The sequence below is a fragment of the Ostrinia furnacalis genome, unplaced genomic scaffold, assembly GCF_004193835.3.
Source record: "Ostrinia furnacalis isolate ACB-3 unplaced genomic scaffold, ASM419383v2 OfSCF6287, whole genome shotgun sequence".
NCBI lineage: Eukaryota > Metazoa > Arthropoda > Insecta > Lepidoptera > Crambidae > Ostrinia > Ostrinia furnacalis.
The window spans coordinates 550,260-572,446 of NW_021136526.1; the positions used below are offsets into that span (position 1 = coordinate 550,260).

The 22,187-nt window shown below is 35.0% G+C and overlaps 1 protein-coding gene across 1 annotated transcript in view; it reads right to left on the bottom strand.

Moving 5' to 3' along the window:
* Window positions 1–8,579, bottom strand: part of LOC114362206 (protein NDNF) — a 28,955-nt gene extending 20,376 nt beyond the window's left edge. Inside the window, exon 1 of the mRNA XM_028317503.1 lies at window positions 8,118–8,579. Coding sequence (XP_028173304.1) covers window positions 8,118–8,122 — 5 coding nt within the window. The 5' untranslated portion in view covers window positions 8,123–8,579. The remainder of the gene's footprint in view (window positions 1–8,117) is intronic.
* Window positions 8,580–22,187: the final 13,608 nt, after the last annotated feature.

A 22,187-nucleotide genomic window follows, 5' to 3' on the forward strand; every position in this document is an offset into this window, starting at 1 on the left:
ATCTATATTCACAATGTGACGTGATCCTTACAACAAAATCGCTTTTTTCCTGGAAATCTTTGTTTGCACCATTCGTTTTGCCATTAAAAGTTAACGTAATGACATAGCTAATAGGAGAAATTTCACCATAAATTATAACTAAATAAGGGATTTTGATTACTAACTACGAAATAAACAAAGGAAAAGAGTCTAAACAAAAAAAAATACAGATTTATACCGATTGAATTCTTAGAGAGCCATCCAAAGATAACGGGCAGTAAATGGTTAAAGGAAATTTGTATGACCAAGCCGCTGTCAATTTATTAACAAACCACCTTAAACCATTTCAATTACAATGTAAATTCATTTACGTCTGGTGCTAAAATGTGTGTGAAATACAAATGTCACTGTCACTCGGTGATAAATCTTGGATGGGTGGCCGCGTGTCAAACGGTTGATAAACGCTCCTGTATCATTGTGCTAAAAGTATAAAAACAAAGAGGGACAAAAATACTTGTTGCATGGTGCATTTGGAACGAAAATTGCAATGTCTACACCGGCTATCCCAATTTTCAGGATCTAGAGTTTAAAACTTCTCAAAGTTTATGCCGAGTTGCAGCACCTAACTTTAACCGTAACTATAACGTTCTACGATGTTTTTTGTAGATGGAGTTTGAAAGATTTTTGACGTTTGTTAAGGTTAAAGTAAGATATTGCAACCCAGTTTTAGTATTGAGACAATTATAGTTAATTGCTTTTTACAACAAATAAAACCAATAGATCATTTTGAATACGACAAAAACTTTAGAAACTGCTGTAAATAGTGACAGTCACAACAGCATTTAATTAGCGACCTTTTTTCTCTATATCTATCAACTTTTTTATTATTTTCCTGAAATTTTTAATTATTGAAAAAATTCCGTAAGGACTACCCTTTTTTTTCACGTGTACAATCAGAATCAAAAGTTTTGAAAGCCTTGGATACCTTGAAAAGTTATTAATAAAAGTACATAACTTTGAAACATAAAATCGCAACATATACTTTAAAAGGTTAATGAATTACAAAGTACACAATTTGAACCCTAAAATCATCAGCGTGTACACGAGATTTCCCTTTGTCAGTAGACGGTCGCCATTCAGAGAAACGATCCTTGGGTTATTAATACATGCGCACGCGTCTAAAACGCGCGCATAAAGTAAAATACATCAAATCAACAGACAGAAACAAAACAGTGCAGACGGCCCGCCAGACTGTCGTATTATTAGAGGAATTTTGCTGGCCCTACACGGACAATTGCGTTTTTGTCTTATTCGGGTAAAGGCGATGTTACACCTGTGAGTTCAGACAATGTGACGTTCGCTATAGATTCGAATTCGATGTTATCGACTTTTATGCCCTACTCGGACAAATTGGTTTTGTCTTGTTAGGGAGTAAGGGTGATTTTACGGTTAGTGTAGTGTGATAATGTGACTTTCGTTACAGATTAGAATATCGAAAATTATCGAATATCTTCATTACTTATCTTATTTTGTTCCTCCTTCGTTCCTTATAATAAAACCGTAGCGGCGCTATACCTACCATAAGCCTACCATACTGTTTAGCGAATTTAGACAATGTGACTATTCATGCTAGATGTATGTATCATCATGTAACATCTCGTGCTAGATGGGAGTGTAAGTAACTTGCTTCTGAATGTATTGTAACTTCCTACTTTTATATATTTTTAAACCGGCAGACAGTGGTGTGACTGAGTTTGTTGCGGCGCTTCTTCTCAGCACTTGCCAAATGTTTGTCTCGAAGCGCTGCGCTGGTAGGGCAAAAAAAGAATGAGACATGTATAGGCTCCTTAAGAGCATTAATTTGACGATTTGCAAGTATTCATTTAATTAGTCTAAACAAATAAAGATAATTTTGATTTTGATTTTGATTTGATTAGTCATATTCGGTATTAATATTATTTTTTTCAAAAATAAAAAAATACTATTTAAAAATTCAACTTAAATTTTTTTAAGAGTAAAAAAATTTAATGTTCGCTTTACCTAATGAAAAAACTTATAAGTATTTACTTTTAGTGTTTTTAGGGTTCCGTACCTCAAAAGGAAAAAACGGAACCCTTATAGGATCACTTTGTTGTCCGTCTGTCCGTCCGTCTGTCAAGACCCTTTTTCTCAGGAACGCGTAGAGGTATGAAGCTGAAATTTATATCAATTACTCAGGTCTACTGTCCCTTGAAGCTGTAAAAAAATCAAACTTCTAAGCCAACGCAATCAAAATATACAGCCGTTTATGCCGCAAATTTTCGACACTTGCAAGGGAATCAAAACCTACAGGGTGCTTCCCGTAAACTCAGAATCTTGAAATTTGGTACGAAGCAACGTCTTATAGCATAGATAAAGGAAAAATTACGAAAACCATAAATTTTTAGTTACATCACATAATATACAGGATGACTGGAACTGAACCCGCCATAGCTAATACGCGTATAGAGGAAGTCATTTGCTAATTATTGAACCTTACTTTCTATGACTAAAGTTTCATAGTTTAGGAGATATGTCAATTTTCATACTTTTTCCGAAATTTGACCTAAAAACTGCTTAATTTTTTTTTCTCGCATGATTTTAACCGATTTTTTTATTTGATACTAATATCGAATAAACCTTTAGTCAAATAAAATAAATTTCAGATCCAGATAATGATTGAATAACTAGTTACGAGCCGCCAAAGTTTAACAAAAGTACAAACCACGATAAAAAATTCAAGTTCGAATTCGATTTATAAAAAAACTAATGGTGATAATGGATTGCCAATGATCTTAAAAATATCTTTACCTTCTCTTCTTTCCAATGATATATCACACGTAGTAAGTAGATATTGAAATTTATTAAAAATTAAAAGTTTATGGAAGAAAATGGAGTAATAATACGAAAATTATCCATACAAAGTTTCTTCAAACATCTCATATTTTCTGCTATACTCCTTTTCATAACTATTTTTGTGTGTTTTTTGAAAAATGAATTTAAAATAATAATCACATTATGAAGAAAAGATTTTAAAAAAATTCAAAATCAACTTTGTATGGATAATTTTTGTATTATTACTCCATTTTCTTCCATAAACTTTGAATTTTTGACAAATTTCAACATCTAATTACAACGTGTGATATTATCATTGGAAAGAAGAGAAGTTAGAGATATTTTTAAGATTATTGGCAATCCATTATCACCATTAGTTTTTTTTAAATCGAATTCGAAGTACAATTTTTTTTCGTGGTTTGTACTTTTCTTAGACTTTGGCGGCTCGTAACTAGTTATTCAATCATTATCTGGATCAGAAATCTATTTTATTTTAATAAAGATATATTCGATATTAATATCTAATAAAAAAAACTGTTGAAATTACGCGAGAAAAAAAATTTAAGCAGTTTTTAGGTCAAATTTCGGAAAAATCTGAAAAAAGTATAAAAATTGACATATCTCCTAAACTATAAAACTTTAGACACAGAAAGTAAGGTTCAATAATTAGCAAATGACCTCCTCTATACGCGTATTAGCTATGGCGGGTTGAGTTCCAGTCACCCTGTATATTTTTTTAATAATTTTAAACTTACTACTCATTTCCTCATAAACGCGTAGAGGTATTAAATTGAAATTCATACCAAATACTCAGGTCTATAATACCTTTATGCTGTAACAAAATCAAACTTCTATGTCAACGCAATCAAAAGAAACAGCAATTTAAGCTGCATATTTTGAAACTCGCAAGTACTCGCAAGGGAATCAAAACCTAAAGGGTACTTCCAGTCGACCTAGAATCTTGAAATTTGGCATGAAGCAACGTTTTATAGCACACATAAAGGAAAAATTCCGAAAACCTTAAAAATATATATTTTTTAATAAATATAAACTTATTACTTTTTTCCTCATGAACGCGTAGAGCTATCAAGTTGAAATTCATATCAAATACTTAGATCTAATTGCCTTTAACCCGTGAAAAAAAAATCTAAGTCAACGCAAAAACGCAAAACGCAAAAGTACAACCATTGATACCGCATATTTTGAAACTCGCAACTACACGCCATACCTTTTTAAGTCACCATTTACAGGTCTGGTTAAAATTTAATACTTAATTAATATTTTTGAACCAGATTTCTAAATAGTGACTAAAAAACTTAGTAAATAAATAACTTTAATAAAAGAACTTTCGCAAGTCTGCTGCAAGGCTAGTATAAGTGTTTCAGTTATATTATAGATAAATGATATGTGTTAATATAAAATAAAGGATTACTTAAACGATAAAGAGATCTTTGTCTTAAATTTATGCTCCTCCATCTTTCCCCATTGTAATGTTATGAATTTCATTTTGCAATAAAAATACCATAGCTGTTATGACTCGATTGTCGTAATGAACGAACTTTGTAAACCTTGCAGGTTTGTACGGAACCCTCGGTGCGCGAGTCCGACTCGCACTTGGCCGGTTTTTTTATCTGAAACATAGAATTAAAAATCCGGCCCGAGCAGGCTTACTTTTATCCTTAGAGCCTAAAATACAAGACTTTTAGAGCTTAATTTTGTCTTTGTCCCTAGATTTATGGTAGGGTTAGATTCATGTGTGCTTAAAAAATTACTGACATGTTTCCCACGCTTGGCTCCCCACTTTCAATTTACTTAGTAATTTTAAAGAGATAAGTATTAATTTATTTTTATAAAGATTTCTACCTACTAAGCGAAAAATTTAAATCTAATTTCAAAACTCTTGAGTTGACATTTATGTTTGGACCGAATCGAGTCATTTGAGAATAAAACATTATTTTGAACTTAAACGCAGTTGAGCCTTAATTAAAATAAAATATTTTATTGACGTACCGCTATTATAAAAATAGCGTTTTTAAATTGTAACTTATTGTAACTTATACAAAGTTAAAAAATTTTAAAAATCCTCTTTGAAAGAAACTAAATGCAAAAAAACACGGCAAGACGCGTCAAACGTATACGGTGTCAAAAGTATATCAATATTATTTTGTTAATATGACAAAAGCGGCTATTTTAAGCCCAAACTAATTGTTTACAGTGAAACCCTGCTTTGTTTTAGGTAGCGAGCTTGGGACGTGCTCGGAGCACTTTGTCCGACCTCCCGTTAACGTTTGTTACTAATTTTGCGTGTTACGGAATATTAACATGTACCTACTGATTTTAGGCCACATGGTAGGTAAATGTTGCGAAAGACGCTGAAAAAATTAACGTGAGTAACTTTCTAATATTTAAGTTATATTTTTAGGTAACTGAACGATAAGAGGCAAGTTTTTTTCATAAGAGAACTATTTAAGTGCGAACACTTTTTAATTTAATTTCTGTTACCGGTATTTCTACAGTATAGTAGGTAACTAAGGTTTAAAGGAGTTAAGTTAATTAAAACATCAATTTTGTTTTATGATGGCACTGCTGTCAACGTCTTTTTTTACCAAATTTTATTAATCTTGCAGTTTTGGGAGTAAAAATTTACGTTTTCACTATTCATGTATTAATTTTGTGAGACTCGACTTATTGCGACGCGGAGCTTTCATAATAAGTAGATTCATTTAGTCATAATCAAAAAAGAAAGTTGTTTAAAATAGATTACTCACTAATCTTGGCTTGTCACGCTACCATGCCCACAGGTGTCAATATCATGACACGAATATGACAATAAACGTAGGGCTTCCATCATCATGTTACCAGGGATAAGTGTTGCATGTCAATTGATTATGTTATCCTTTAGCTATTACTGAAGCATGAACTTACAGCCTAGAAACAGGGAAAGATCTAGATCTGGATAAAGAGCCTCAACAAGGGGTTTAAAATTATTTGATTATTTTGAGTGGAAACAATATGTTTAATAATATGTAATACTAGCTTTTGCCCGCAACTTAACCCGCGTGAAATTTCGTTATATCGTCATAAATTATAGCCTATGTTAATCTGGGTTACAAACAATAATACTGTAAAGTTTGAATAAAATCCTTTCAGTAGTTTTTGCGTGAAAGAGTAACAAACATCCAGACATCCAAACTTTCGCATTTATAATATTAGTAGGATTTTAAGTGAAAACACCAATTCAATTAATCTAATTGAATTGGTGTTAAGACATAAAATATTAAGAATCCATGATTGAGAAGACTTACAACATTAGGTCTCATAGAGATCAAATGCTACACCCTAAATGTTTACAGAGACGTAAATTAAAAGCATCAAGAGATTGTAACTTGCCAGAATTTTAATCCCAACTAATATTATAAATGCGAAAGTAACTCTGTCGGTCTGTCTGTTACGCTTTCCCGCTTAAACCTCGCAACCGATTTTGATGAAATTTGGCATAGAGATAGTTTGAGTCCCGGGAAAGAACATAGGATAGTTTTTATCCCGGTTTTTGAAACAGGGACGCGCGCGATAAAGTTTTTCTGTGACAGACAAAATTCCACGCGGGCAAAGCCGCGGGCGGAAAGCTAGTCATTAATAATACCAATTTGAGTTTAAGAAAAAAAGAACTCTGTATTCACAAACATTACAATGAGGTATCACGGTGCGCGTGGAACACACAAAAACCTAATTATTGACAATTTGATTGGTGGAGCGACACACACGAACTATTCACAGAGCTTTATTCAACGTTGTGCGTTAGACTTCGCATAGCGTTCATAAGCAAGCATCGTATGGTATTAGTTTCGATAATTCGCAGGTTCGAAAATGTTTTTCAATAGTACCAGGAAACTTGGATGACGTCATATTACCCACCTGCGCTCTACCGTTACGTGTCAATATTTCTGTGATTGACCTATCACGCGGACACTGTATTTAGTACGTCTACCTACTCGTATAGATCATCACTATCATTACATAAAAAAAAGTCGCTTTGCTGTCTGTTTGTCCCTATGTATCTTTAAAACTACGCAACGGATTTTGATGCGATTTTTTTTAATAGATAGTTTTTCAAGAGGAAGGTATTTAAGTATTTATTGTACCTTTGCGAAGCAGGGACTAGGGTCGCTAGTTACTAATATATTAGTCTAAAAAGATATTAGTCTAAAAAGGTGTGAACTAGAGAAATAAATATTTTTATGAGAAACTCGACATTTCACATGAGTGTTTTTGTAAGATTCTTTATGTGACAGAATAAATCAACGCGAGCAAAGCCGCGGCGAAAAGCCAGTTTAAGAAGCCCAAGCTCAGCTAAAATCACTTAAAACAATCGATATAAACAAATTAATATGATTAATAATAGTCCTAAAGCAGTAAGATAAAACTTTCCTACACTAAAACCAGTTTAAAATAATGGAAGAGTTCCCAGAATCCTGTAGAATCTTGGATACTTGAAATCATTAAAAAGCTACATTTAAATCTATGTAAAAGTATATTCAAGTGGCCATTACCATAACCATATACAATGCGACTACATTACAAGGTCCTTTTATAATAATGTGCCTACTTTAAATAATTCGAAGGCGCTGTATATTTAATTTATCTATGCACTGTGGTGTTTTCTTTTTATTTTGCAGGTTGCCAGCATTTACTTAAAATTATGAATTGAACACTTTTTCAGTTTTTAATTTTCACTTCTATCCTGCAATTTGATACGCTTATTTTTTTATTACTATCTAGCAACTTGATACTGGCTAGAAAGAAATAGTGGTGTCGTTCTAAATTTCAAAATGTAAAAAAATATAATGCACGAAAAAGGAATTAAAAAATAAATGAAAAAAATATTGTACAAAAAAATTATGCCCAAAAATTTGAAAAATAATGTATTTAATTTTAATTACTTTTTTTTGTCTTTCGCGGTTTGCGTTTAGCCACAACGGTGTTTTACTACTATGATGATGATAATAAAGCGAGGGACAGAAGAATAACATTTTCGGGATTTCTGAAAACTTAACTTTTAGCTCTATTTCTCAGCTACTAAGAAATGTCTAAAATTTTATTTTATAAAGAATCTAATTAATTGAAAAACGTTGCTTGACGACCAGAACTTAATGATAGGCGTCTATTAAAAGCTTCAACGCAAACTTTTATATTGATAAGATTCGTCCCATTAAACTGGACATTGGGAATTTTTAAACCTTTGCAAAAAATATAAAGTTCAAGAAAAAAACTTTAAAAATCCTTACCCCATAGTAATCCTCTGGCCTCTTAGCGACAACAGAACACACAAAGCACCTCCTCCGGCACCCACCAGGAAATAGTCATAAAAATACAAACATCAACGCTTTTAAACCCATATTTGAAATTCAATGTGATTGTGAAAAATGGGATCGAATTTGAAACCGAAATCGGGAACGTGTAGAATTATTCACTCGGGCAAGTGGAAGGCATTATTGAATAGAAAAAACGCTTTTCAAATTGAACGCCAATGCTCGTGCGTTAAACTCTACGTCATTGTCTTGAAATATTACGCAATATGTCTATCACATTTTAGTTGCAGCGAAATATCTTTTTCGCGGTGTGAAAGTAAAGCTTAGTTCAGACCGTCCGTGCTCGGACCGAAGCCGAAATTGAGCGATTCGCCCGCTTTTCACCGTTGCAATGTGCGTGTCGCACGCGCCACGAGGCGACTGGATCATGCGTGTGCAGTGGGATTCTAGCGATGCACCGCCGCTATCAAATAAACAAAAACCGCGCGAGGGTGTGCTCAAGCTTCGGTGCGGATCGAACGCACGAAATGTTAATTTTATTGCCGATTTCGCGAGCGATAGCCGGCCGAACGGTCTCCGCCGCGGATCCGGAAATGCGATTGTTACTTTTACGTCATTTTTAATTGCGTCCACGATTTATGCAGCTCGCCTCGCTTTTTATTAAAGGTTATCGCTTTATTGAGCGGATCAGTTAAGAGTAATATATTATGCAGCATTTTGAGATAGGGATATTCTTTAATAGGGACGGATGGCTGCATTTACAGACGTCGGTATCTGAAATATTTATTGCTAGATGTTACATCCCTAGCTACTTAGTGTTATCAGTTTTGGAATCGTCCTCTTTATGTGCCATTTAATTAATTGAGCCTCACGAGAGAAAATAAAATGTTGTGCGCACACGCACAATCCGCGCAGCGTGTTCTGTTTTAAATATAACCACGTGACAATGGACAAGTCCGTCACTGCGATCTAAATCAAGGATAGTATATTTGACTTATGCATTATGCCTACAAGTGTAAGTGGCGCGGCAACTCGCGGCTATAGGCGATTATTTGAAACAAATATTAGCTTTAAAGCGTATAATATAATATGGTATTATATTGCCGCCATAAGTAAGTGCGCCATTAAAAGTGCGTGAATCTGTTTACGATAATAGCATCTTTCATACGATGCCATGTTAGTGTTTCTATAAATAAGGGATTCATATTTTAGGACCACTCTTAGGACTATAAGATTCGGAGTCAAACTATGAGAAATTAAATCGATGTTTTATGGGTGTTTTCCTTGTTATTTCGTAGTAATAAGCAAAAGTGTCTTTCTTTGTCTTGTTAAGAAAACTTAGTTCCAAATTACCCAGTGATTAATAACCAAAAATAAAAAAGTGTGTCACGTCTACTACCTACAACACATAGTACTTTTAAATACTGAAAAATACTTTTACAACATTGTCATAATATACAAACAGCAATATTTTATTTAATATTTCATTGTAACAATAATAATTATCACAAATCACAAGGTGACCCTTCATACAGGTTTTATAAAGCTATTTTTTTTTTTAATTTAAGATGTAAGTCGCTTTAATTCGACAAAGACATTTTTTCCTTTCCCGAAATTGAAAAATTTAAGATCTCAGAAACAAATGAACTATGATAAAACAAAAGAAAGGGAACCTATTGTCAAAGTCCGATTATGAATGCGAAGATGGTTGGGATTTTTCGCACAAAAAATACTGAACGGATCTTGATGAAACATAACAGTATATTGTTTATACATCAGAATAACATATAGGTAGGCTGTAATTTTTAACTACATGTAAAAGACATACTGAAGCCGCGGGCTATGAGAAACTAGTTTTTGATAATACGCATTCCTTTGGCTTAAAATCAGTTCAAAACGTTTAATTAATGTAATATGAGAGACCGTGGCAGCTCGCTGACAATAAATTCCAGGACGGACGTTAATTCCTTCCTATTTTATTCTTCATTATTTATTGTTATGCCTATTTAACTACCTTTGGTTAGGCGGGGTCCACATTGGTGACGTACAAAAAAATATTTCTTTGTCGTTTTTGATTCAATTTTGGCTAATGTGAGATGGTGTTTACTTTCGATGTTTTAGAAACAATTACAATGTAACGAAACAAGTCAGTCAGTCAATCGTATCATAAGTCGTATCATCTTAAAAGTGGATTTTATGGCACTACCGTATACATAATGAATGAACTGAGTCACTGAAACTCATAAACCCATTTATTTATGCAAGTAGGCTTTTCAAAAGCACTTCTACACGTCTCAGTATTAACCCTACCACTGATTCAGGACAATAAATGGGCTAGTGCTGAGAAGAAGCTGCGCAAGAAACTCAGTAAATAATCAGGTAGTAAAAAGCAAAAGCTAACAATCTTCGCATGGAAGCGCCTCAAAAATCCAGAAGCTCCAAAACGGCACTAAAGATATCGGAATCAATAATGCACCGAGCCCAACCATAATTTATTTCACGGTTCAAACAAAACGACTCAACGATCCGTTTACCTCACCGCGGTCACTTATCGTCTTCCAAAGAAACGATTAATTTATTATTTCAAACCCCTTTTCGCGCATCCAATTTAAATTTTGACGTCTTAAACAGTCTTAAATTACATATGAAATTATTTTATTAGCTGAAGCACCCGTTGTGGCGTTGATACCATCGGCCCAAGATTCGGGCCTCAAAGATGTAATCAACACGTCAGTGTGGCCACGCCCTAACCTTTTCACGTTAATAGGTAGATCCCGATATCGGCTCATTCTGCAAATCGTCCGTGTGCACTCTGCCTTATGCAGTGCAGCCTTCGCTTGATTTTAGACTTTTATTCCTTTGGAATAAAGTCTATTATTTTGTAAAGTTCTGGACTATAAGTTGGTCAGAAGTTTAAAAGTAAGTATTTATGTGTTGTTTACGTTTTGTTTGTATACATTGCGGTTTAGCTACGGAATGCGTAATGCTTTATGTGGTAAACATTAATATCTCCATTACTGAATTGCTTATATCTTTTTTATTTGTAGGTAGCAGCTTCAGATGAATGTTCAAGCGAGGATGCTGTGGATCCAAGGGAGATGGAACATGTTACTTGGGTCTAGCTATGGTAAGTGATAAAGCAAAACTACTAATATTTAATAGATAATCTTAGCTTTTTCTTGAATTTAAATGACAAATGACCCTTTCAACTCTACTAATATTATAAATGCGAATTTCACGCTTAAACCACTGAACCGATTTTGATGAAATTTGGCTTAGAGACAGTTTGAGTCTTAGTAAAGGACATAGGATAGATTTTGAATCAAGGACGCGCGCAATAAAGTTTTTCTGTAACAGACAAAATTTCACGAGGGCGAAGCCGCGGGCAAAAGCTAGTAGTCGATTAGTCTCAGTTTACTACTGGATAAGTAAAGGTGGTTCTCCTTCAGTGGAGAGAAAATAATAAGCTGATGATGATCGATTAAATTTGGATCAATGACATAAGATCTAAATAGAACTGAGATGAAATTTATAGGTATCACCCTTATCATCATGAAAAAATCTATGGCTGAGTTTGCACCACCAAACTTTGAGCGTAACTTTAACGATAACCAGTGGTTTTTGTATGGAGTTTGACAGATTTTTGACGTTTGTTACAGTCGACCCAGCCTAAAAGTGAAAGTTACTACATAGTTATTCTCTATTAAAAATGTATATGAAAATACTTTGGTTAGAAGGATAAAATGCTGTCGAACTTAAACATAAGAATAAACTATGCTTCGACTAAAGGTCATACCCGTATAACTATACCCGTAAAGCTGTGGACACAAGTTAGTAATATTATAAAGCCAAAACTCCACTGTATCATCGTAACATTAGAACGAACCTTCTTTCGGCTAACAAGGTTTGTAACAAAATTTTTACGTAAAAGGACTTCATTGGCTTATTTTATTAAAGATCAGCGACCTCTTCTCGAAGATTAACTCAATTAAGGTCTTTAAAAGCCACTTTTCTAAAGGTTATCCAAAATCTAATAATAGTAGGAAATGATAAAATACTTTTGCAGTGACGGCACTGCGGCGCAGATTTTGTTTTTATTTGTTACATAATAATAGCTTTTGCTTACGGCTTCGCCTGCATGAAGTTCGATTTGTGACAGAAGGAATTTATTTTGTTTTTTTTTTAACCGGGATATAAAAAACTGTTCTACCTGTATTTTTCCTTGGGTCCCAAATATACNGATTGCATCTAAATCAGTTCAGTGATTTAAGCCTGAGAGAGGGACAAACATCCATCCATCCTGATATTTTTTTACATTTATAAGATAAAGGAATACTTAGTAGTAATAATAATAATAAATAATAATAAATCTTTGGACAATTTCACACAGCGCCAGCTAGCCCCAAAGTAAGCAACTTAATGCTTGTGTTATGGGTGCTAGCTTGACGGATACACTACTTATATACCTTTTTTTTTAAATACATACATATTATACATAGTAACACCCAGACCCGTCACAGAAATTAAAATTCATCATTTCAATTTCTGCCCGGCCGGGAATCGAACCCGGGACCTCTCGGCATAGTAGTCCGTTCTGAACCACTACACCAAACGGCCGACAAAGTAGGATTAGTGTTCCATATTTCGGTGTATCAGTAAGAGATGAGGTAAGATACGATCGAAACTTTGCTTCAGTGTGCTTACCATGAGTTTACGTTAGGTGTGCGTTACGTTAGGTTACGAAAAAAAAGACACTAAAATATAAGGTAGATTGTAGGTACGTACAGCGCGAGCGCCCCTAGGAGCTACTTTCAAAAACCAAGAAGAAAATCTTTCTTTGACGCAGTCCCTAGCTAACGTAAACTTAAAATAAGCACATAGAGCGAAGTCAAAACCGCTTCAAGGTACTGTCATAGCAGTGTGCTTAATTTTCTAGGTACTAAGCAGGGATGTTATGGATATCCGTAACCGTAACCGAAACTTTCGGATATCCAAAATATCCGTAACTGTAAAGGTAACCGATTCAAATGTTTCGGATAGTTTCGGATATAGGCAGTTTAAATTGTTTTTTGAATAGTTGTAAAGGCATAATTCCGGATTTACCTTTATAATGCCATTTAGTATCAATTTTTATTTTTTTATTACTTTCTATTCGATGTAAAGTGTTCGGCCATGAATGAACCGTGTTGGACAACTATTGCTTTGTATAAGCTTTGTATAAGTTTATATAATTTTAAAATAAAAATGCCAATGTTTATGGCGTCCAATGTGACGCTCTTTTAAAAAAGTGGCCTCCGCAGAATAACAGCGTCCTGTTCTGGGTCTACCTCAGAGCAGGACACAATGCTGAGCGGATGCCATTTTGGTCCACAAATGTGCAAGTACTGTAAACTGTTTACTGTAATAATTTAATATGTTGGGCCAAATAAAATATTTTCTTTCTTTCTTTCTTTCAAATTGCATTCTAAAGCACAGATATCTGTAACCGTAACCGAAACTTTCGGATATCCGAAATAAAAAATATCCGTAACCGAAACCGAAACTACATAATATCCATAACATCCCTAGTACTAAGTACTACGAAAGCACAGATTGGCATGACCTTCGACAGATTGCATTATGTACTTGAATTTTACGAGCCCATAAACTACCGTTTATAGGGAAACTTAACGTGAATGTAAATTACTTACTCTATAAAAGTGAGAACTTAAGTCCTAAGTAGGGATAATCGGTATCAAGTTACATTTTAGCTTGAACTTGTATTATGTAGGTAGCGGGAAGGCGCTGGATGCAGGCCGCTACCAACCGTGCGATGTGGAAGTCATTGGGGGAGGCCTATGTTCAGCAGTGGACGTCCTGTGGCTGAAATGATGATGATGATGATGTATTATGTAAAGCAGCATATTATAAGATATGAAAATATTAAATTATTTATGTAATTATTATTACTGACGGGAGTAGTGCTACCATGTACCATAATTTTGAGTTTCCGATATTTCGGCACTGTTGCAAGCGCCATGGTCACGAAGTAACTGAAGAAACTAAAAATTAAGGTAGGTAGGTACATGGTAGCAATCCCGTCAGCAACAATGTGTCAACCATGAAAGTTTAAAACAATATATTAATTATTTATGTACCTACCTATTCCATAGTTATCTCACAATGCATATAATTTGCCATACACATTGCCTGAAGAGAATCCCTTGATTTTTTCTCCCGTTTAAAAACTTTGGATTCTGAAGCTGAATGTAGGTAAATAGAATAAAAAATAGTGGAGTAATTTACCAAATTAAAATTCAAGAATAAAACGGATTTCACGAAAACTATCCCATTCGAATTTCGTCACGAATTCAAGGTAATAAATTAATTTTGTTCCATTCGCAAAATGATCACACTCAAATAAAAGTAGTATAACATTTTCAACTTACAAATTGAACTATTTTAATAAAAGTTAGCATAACATTAAAGTTTTTACCTACTGATTGAACTATTGTAAAAAAATGGTAGGCTGTAACTTATATTTGAGTGTGACCATTTTGCGAATGGGACGGTCTGCGTCAGACCCAATAAAACTTTCAATACTACCTCGCTGATTGAACAGGGACTCTTTCTTAGCTGTAGGAATACCTACTACGTGATTACTTTGGCAATTTCCGTCAACTTTCTCGCCGTCACATTGCTCTATGACAACCGTGCGCGATTCCTCACCATGCGTAAGCGCACTTCAATTTGCCGCTTTTGCTCAACGCCGCCTCTCATTACTTGACCACCATAACCTGACCCCTTAACCCACCAAAACCAACCTTATCTTCAAAAAAATAAGGTTGCAAATAAGGACCATCAAATAAAGGCCGATCCACAATAATTGGCAGTAAACTTGGAGTAACTACACGTCTCAAATTAGGTTTTTAACTTTTGTGTACATGTAAACGCACCTTGGGATTAGTGGTTAAGTTTACACCACTGCTGGGACGTGGGTAATCGTATTGAGATGGCCACAGAGGCGTCGTTAAATGAAATGTTAAGCCTAGTATATGAAGCAGAAAGGAATAAATAATGAACTAGTTTTGTTTAATTAAGATATTTTAAGGCAAATGCCAAGTGATAGGTTAAAGTCATCGGATCATGGTCCCATTTTGTATGATGAAGCATATAACAAGGCATTTTGTATGATAGTTGAAGGTTCAGACTAAAATATACGTATTGTAGAGACGTACTTTACAGACAACGTTCTTTTCTTTGCAGACGTTTTTATTTTGAATCTTTAATAGGTCCTTTAAGATAGTAAAGAATTTTAATTTCTTAAATTTCAAACGATAGAAAACTTTATAACCTAGTGTATAAAATATCTGTGATCTTATAAACTGACTAATATACTTAAACCTTGACAAAAACGCCTGCAAGATAGCATCTACCTAAATTATCAAAATCACAAGAACACTAAAATGTTTAAAAAAAACTACGCATCTAAATAACAAGTAAAAATCTACAAGTCTACCGATTATATTCAAATTAAAGAATACATTAAAATATTTCAAATGAGAAATTCCGAAAGATTATAAAATGTGTTCATAGCTCAAACATACGGCGTCCATATTTCTTGTTAAGTGGGTGTTTAAATAAAGTTCATTTTTGAAAAACAACTAAATTCTTTCATTACTAATAAGGCTATTATGTAAAACATAAAAAATGGGATCGCCACTTAAGGTGGTACACGACAAATTATGAAAATTGTGCGATTATTGGCTGATAACCAAGCGGCGTGCGTACGCGCCAATCGGTGTCCGTAAATCAAGCAATTTGTATGCAATGAAATTCCATGAACACACCAGGTGATGAAAAAAAACATATATCAATCTATTCATTATAAAAAAGTTACCGTTAAATCTTACACCTTCCGTAAGTAAAGCACTATTATTTTATAATTCGACTTTTCATAACGATAAATATGCATCCGCTGTTTCGCCTTAAATATTAAGTTAAAACGTTTAAAATAATTACAGGATAATTTAGTTAAGGGCCGGTCGCGTTGGTGCGAATAATTAAATGAGTTTAGAAGTCGCATGGTTCATAGACAAATATTTTCAAAGAAATTTTATAAAACTGGTAGGCAAGTAGTTTTTAAGTCCGGAACTTAGTGGCTCTGACAGTATACCTAAAATTATTTGAGATCAATTTTATTTATACTCTATCGTTTGTTTCACTACCTGCATATTTTTTGTGAACTTTGGGCCGTCTGGCCAAAGAGTCTATACTATACCCTCCATTTGTCTCTGGTAATTTTGAGATGATCATCCTTCTGCAGTGGAGACTCATTTACTTCATATCTGGTGATTATGATAATATTCTGCTTGTCAGTTCTTCTGCATACAAAGTTGCTGATTTGAGTTCATTCAAGACATATTGTGCTACACGCCTCAACGGAACCACCCCTTAAAAAATATAAAGCGGTGTATGAGCGGATCGCAAAAATTGCGTTTCTTACAAGGCAAGCGATCGACGGTATGTCATTAAATTTTATGACCTATTTGAGTGGTTGAACGGGAGCCACGCATGCGCCACGGTAAGTACGGGCTGCTTTTTCTAATAACCACGTCGTATGTACCACTTACGAGATGTGCCAGTGGCCGAGCAATTTGGATCACCAGTGTAGTCACCCCAGAAAGGTATGTTGCTATGCAAGATGGTGCGTGGCAGGTCACCAATGCGCTGGACCGACCAAGTGAAATCGGCAGTGGGAGACGGCGTATGTGACTGCAGCAGACAGTCTGCCAACAGATAGAGATGGCGAGAGATCGTGCGGAGAGATGTATCCGCCTCTACAACCGATATGAATAACGCCTCAACGTGACCACGTCCGCTCTGCTAAGAACGAAGAAGAATGCGAGAAGGTACAAGAAGTGTGTTTAGACCCACTAATGTGCCACGGTAAGTGCTGCTTTTTCTAATAACCACTTGTCGTATGTACCACTTACGAAATGTGCCAGTAGCCGAGCAATTTGGATCACCAGTTTAGACCCCAGAAGCAAACGTTGCTATGCGAGACTGTAAAAGAATCTAACCAGAAAATGTTGCCGAATAGTAATGCGAGATGGTAAAGAAGTTTCTTTTTTCAGCCATAATGTTGAAGCTATTGGCCTGCTATCTCGCCTAATGGAAAGTAATGATCAGGGCGAAGGTAGAAGTGAGCTACGCCTAGAGTGTCAGCCGGAATACACTAATACACAACACACATTAACTGGTTCTCTTTGAGTAGTTGCATTACGTCAGTAAAGATGCTGGGTGAGTCTTTTAGCTGTTCGGCATTTTACATTTGCAAATACCACTTATGTGATGGGCCAGTGGGAGATTTGGGTCACTAGCGGTGTATAGTCAAGTGACTCCATGTTATCCAGATGATAAAGGCAGGCAAACTCACATAAATCCTGCTATACTCAGGAAACTTGTTATTTTGGCACCCGTTTCAGAGATTTTTTTCCACCAGTTGAAAGTCCCAGAGTCAATGGTTTTCAAAAGAATGTCCATCCTTACACGATATTAATAAACTTTATAACGATGTATTAACTACATACATAACTCCGACGTTTATGTTATTACGCTTAAGCACACACCTTCCATTACTTACAAAGTTGATGCATGTCATTTGCACACTATGTTTAAAACGCAATCACATACCAGCAAGTAATTAAGTGTACTTTAGTAAATAAATATTATGACTGTAAAACTACAGTTATGGTTAAAGACTGGTCAATATTGCGACCTTAATAGAGTCCAGTAGATTTCATCCGGAAGACGCAGCGTGGGCAGGCCTCCCACTAGGTGGACCGACGATCTGGTGAAGGTCGCGGGAGGTGCCTGGATGCGAGCGGCGCAGGACCGGTCTTTGTGAAAATCCTTGGGGGAGGCCTTTGTCCAGCAGTGGACGTCTTTCGGCTGAAACGAACGACGAACGAACGAGATTTCATCCATATCTCATCATACATTTTGTTAAATGTATTGATCAAAAAGTAAAGAGGAAATTGTATCTTAAATCAAAACTTTCTTAAGTATATTTTGTATTCATATTCATAAATCCAATAAAGAATGGAAAATCTAGAAAACATTTTTTTTCCCGATTTCCAATTTGCCTGATAAGTATACTCGTACGTAAGTACAATAGAGAGTGATTGGCTATTGGGCCGATCTACGTATAGACAGACTTGATAGCATTTATTTGGGACATCCTGTACCTAGAGCCTGTTCACAGAGAACCTAGCTATATCCTAATTCTTAAAAAGTAAATATAAATCTAATAAATAATAAATATCCTTAGACATTTTACACAGCGCTTCTAGTCCCAAACTAAGCAAAGCTTGTACTATGGGTACTAGACGACGGATATAAACATACTTAAATAATTTTTTTTGTAAATACATACTTATTATACATAGAAAACACCCAGTCCAATACAAACAAATATGTTCATGCACACCAATGTTTGTACTGTGCGGGAATCGAACCCGCTACCTCCGGAATAGTAGTCCGTTTTGAACCACTACACCAAACGGCCGACAAATAACAACTCACAAATCAAAATCTTTTCCACAGTAGGTCTCAGACGCACACAAATATGGGATATAAATAAATAAAGACAAACACACACAAAAACATTGCCCCCATTCTGTAGTAGCGCAAAACTTACACGTTTCTCTCTACTCCCAAATAATGGTAATCAAATCTTCCGTTCCCCTTAGATCTGGGTATCTAGGCATTATTTTAGACTCTCCTGACAAATGCCAGTTTATTTAACGGGACCCGGAATGTATGAATTACTCTTACATACAAGGTGTCCCAAAAATAGTGTCAAGCCAAAGGTAGAGCATCACTAGGGCTACCCGAATGACCCCCAATGTAGGTGACGTGATTGTTGATAGTTTTCGAGTTATGATTTTTGTAAATTTCTGTGCTTAGGCACTTTTTTGGCCACTATGGCGCCTGATTATTTTGTACGATAAATACTAGGCCTAGCTGATGCAGAAATATTTTCATTCATAACACGAATGTAAATTAAAAGAAGTAAAAAATTCTGTATTGTAAAAAAAACTAAAACTAACAAAAGTCTCGGTGATTCAGGTAGCCCTAGTGATGCTACCTCCTGGGCTTCGGCTTGACACAAATTTTTGGGACACCCTGTATATTCTTACGCATTTCCCGGGCCTATGACATCAATCGCATCGATAAATGTAAATGTGGAATACATTTACACAATTTTGGGGGTTTATGCTGCATGTAGGGTCGTGTCCACATGGTTACTTGCGAGGAAGATTTTTTTTTATTCATAACAAGGCAGGTATTTGACCACAATCGCACCTGATGTGCAGTCTAGGATGGTACATAATTCTGCCCTGTACGTGCCCATATTCACTCTCGCCTAGAACAGGCCCGGATTATAGTCTTCGGGAAAGACAGCAGCAGGCAGCGAATTCCAGTCCCTAGCGATGAAACTATAGACATTTCTATAAGAGAATTACTTCTTCTTTTATTTTAAAACTAGCGATCCGCTTCTGCTTCGCACAAGTATGTATTATCTTAAAAACCTTCCTCTTGAATCACTCTATTAAAAAAACCGCATCAAAATACATTGCGTAGTTTTAATCTAAGCATACTTAGGGACAAACAGACAGGAAAGCGACTTTATTTTATAATATGTCATTGTAGTGATATGGAACGACTCCGATGATGGCACTCATATCATGATACCAATAACACCTTCGTAATTTCGTATCCTTAAATCACACGGAGTGTAGGTACTTTGTGTGTTTGTTCCTAGTTCTTTTGGGAATTGTTGGCTTGTAAAAGAAATATATTTCAGAGTTAAGATTATTGTTTTTGTTATCTAATATTAGAATCGGTCTTGCAGCAAAACATTCTACATAATGCACTTCTACTCAATTCTCTGAATTAATCTGAATAATGCCTATTGTCTGAAACTGATTTGTTATAGCCTTCAAGATAAGAGAACTTGATTGATCCTGTTCCAGAACTGTATTGTAGGTAAACTTTTTCATGATAATGATATCTCTACTAGACCAAGCTCAAACTGAGCATTTTAAGTCTAAAACCCATATTTATTTTCCGCCAGTAAGAACGCATCTTTACCTATAAATTATTCCAATAGTATTCACGAGGACACGACTACTTTAAAATGAACCCGAAATCGTTGGCTAATATAAAATACAGGATTCACCTGCCAATAAAGTTTCTTTGTCCAGTAGTCGCTTCTGAAGAATTCAGTCCGTTTTACATTGTTTCATCGAATTGAAGCCATAACGTTGCCAACTTAAATTTACAACTCAAACAAAAGCTGTTGAAGAAAAGTGAACTTTAAAACTTAAGACAGAAGATGACCCTGATTCTGATCAGATTGTACTACATTGTCCAACGATAACGTTGATGAATCTCTGTCCGGTTTAGGAACAACCGAAATTGACATAAACATGGTAACCGAATTAAAATTTCAAATAGCCCCGAAAGAGTTTTGTTGTCAACCGCCGACAAAAAATGTGTTCGGCAAAAATCAACCTGTTCTTAAAGGCACCATTAAGGATTCTGTAAAAACAAAATCTGTTATTCCGTATTTTATGAATACAACGATATCGTGTGTTTGTCAAGGGAATATTCTAGATGCATTTTCTCTTATTTTCGATTGGAAAGATGTATCTGAATTCGATACATTTATAATTAACGCTCCGGACCTATCATACACCCTTGAGGTACGCCAACCTAGTAATTTGTAGGAAATTATTAGGCATACATTCTTATTTAAATGTATTTATAATAAAACTTAAAGTGCTAAAATGTTAAAATATTATAAATTAAAATATGGGTGTCGTCGTTATCAAACGCTTCTCCCGGGACAAGATGCAAAAGAAGGAAAAAATAATTTTATGTTCGTGTTCATGGCAGTAAACTAATGTAATAAAATAAGTTTAGTTTATCTCCACTTACGGCAATTATTATTATCGGGCTATTATTTTTATTATTGGTGCGTATACGTATAATTTTACATGTGATAACATAAAAGCTAAATACTTAATACGAGGTTTTCAAAGAATGTCTGTAAATGAAGTTTTTAATGTCTTTTTATCACAGCTATGAATAATGGAATACAACAAAAATTTTACTGTGACTTGTCGACGACATTTATTATTATCGCGTAATTGGCGTCACATTCTTTACTTTTGGCTTATTTTACTCAGCGTATAAGTATCAGTAAATTGCAGTATTATACTAGCTTTTGTCCGCGTCTTCGACTGATTTTCTATCTGTCAGGGACTCTTTATCGCGCGTGTTTCCCCCTTCAAAAAACTGGATTAAAATTATCTACTTATCCTTTAGTTTTTTCTAGGTCTCAAACTTTTTTTATAAACAAGGCAGGCAGGTATTTAACCGCAATCTTTTTTCCAAATTTTATCAAGCATGAAAGAGTAATAAACGTCTGTCATAAACACATTTATAATATTAGTAGGATATAACGAACAGGATTTAGGTTTACAACCCAAGTCCTTTAATACTGTGTTAATGTACAAATCGGATGCGCACGCGACCGTGTCACGATGCACGGCTGACATTGTCCTAAAATTCCCGTCCTTAGCCCTGACAGTGTAACACTTGCGTGGTTTGTATTCAACTCATGCGCCGCCTTGGGTCGGTGTTATTGTTATGAGCTCCTTATGTAATTTGAGATGATTTGCCGCAGGCTTGGCCATTTTATTGTTAAGTGGACCTCAAATTGTGAAGTATAGTTTGGTAAAGTATTGGTCATCGAACTGTAATTGCCAATACATCATGAATATTACCAGATTTTTCTTTAAAATTGTCTTTTTTCTTTCATGTAGATATATTACCTGCCAACGTGGGTAAATACTTAACATTGCTGAGGTAGGTAGTAAAAGAAGAATTTCTTATTTACCTAAAACACTGTTACGTACATACACGTGTACATAATATATGTAGCTAATGATGATACTATTTTAAAAGTAGTGAATTTTATTATATGCATGTATG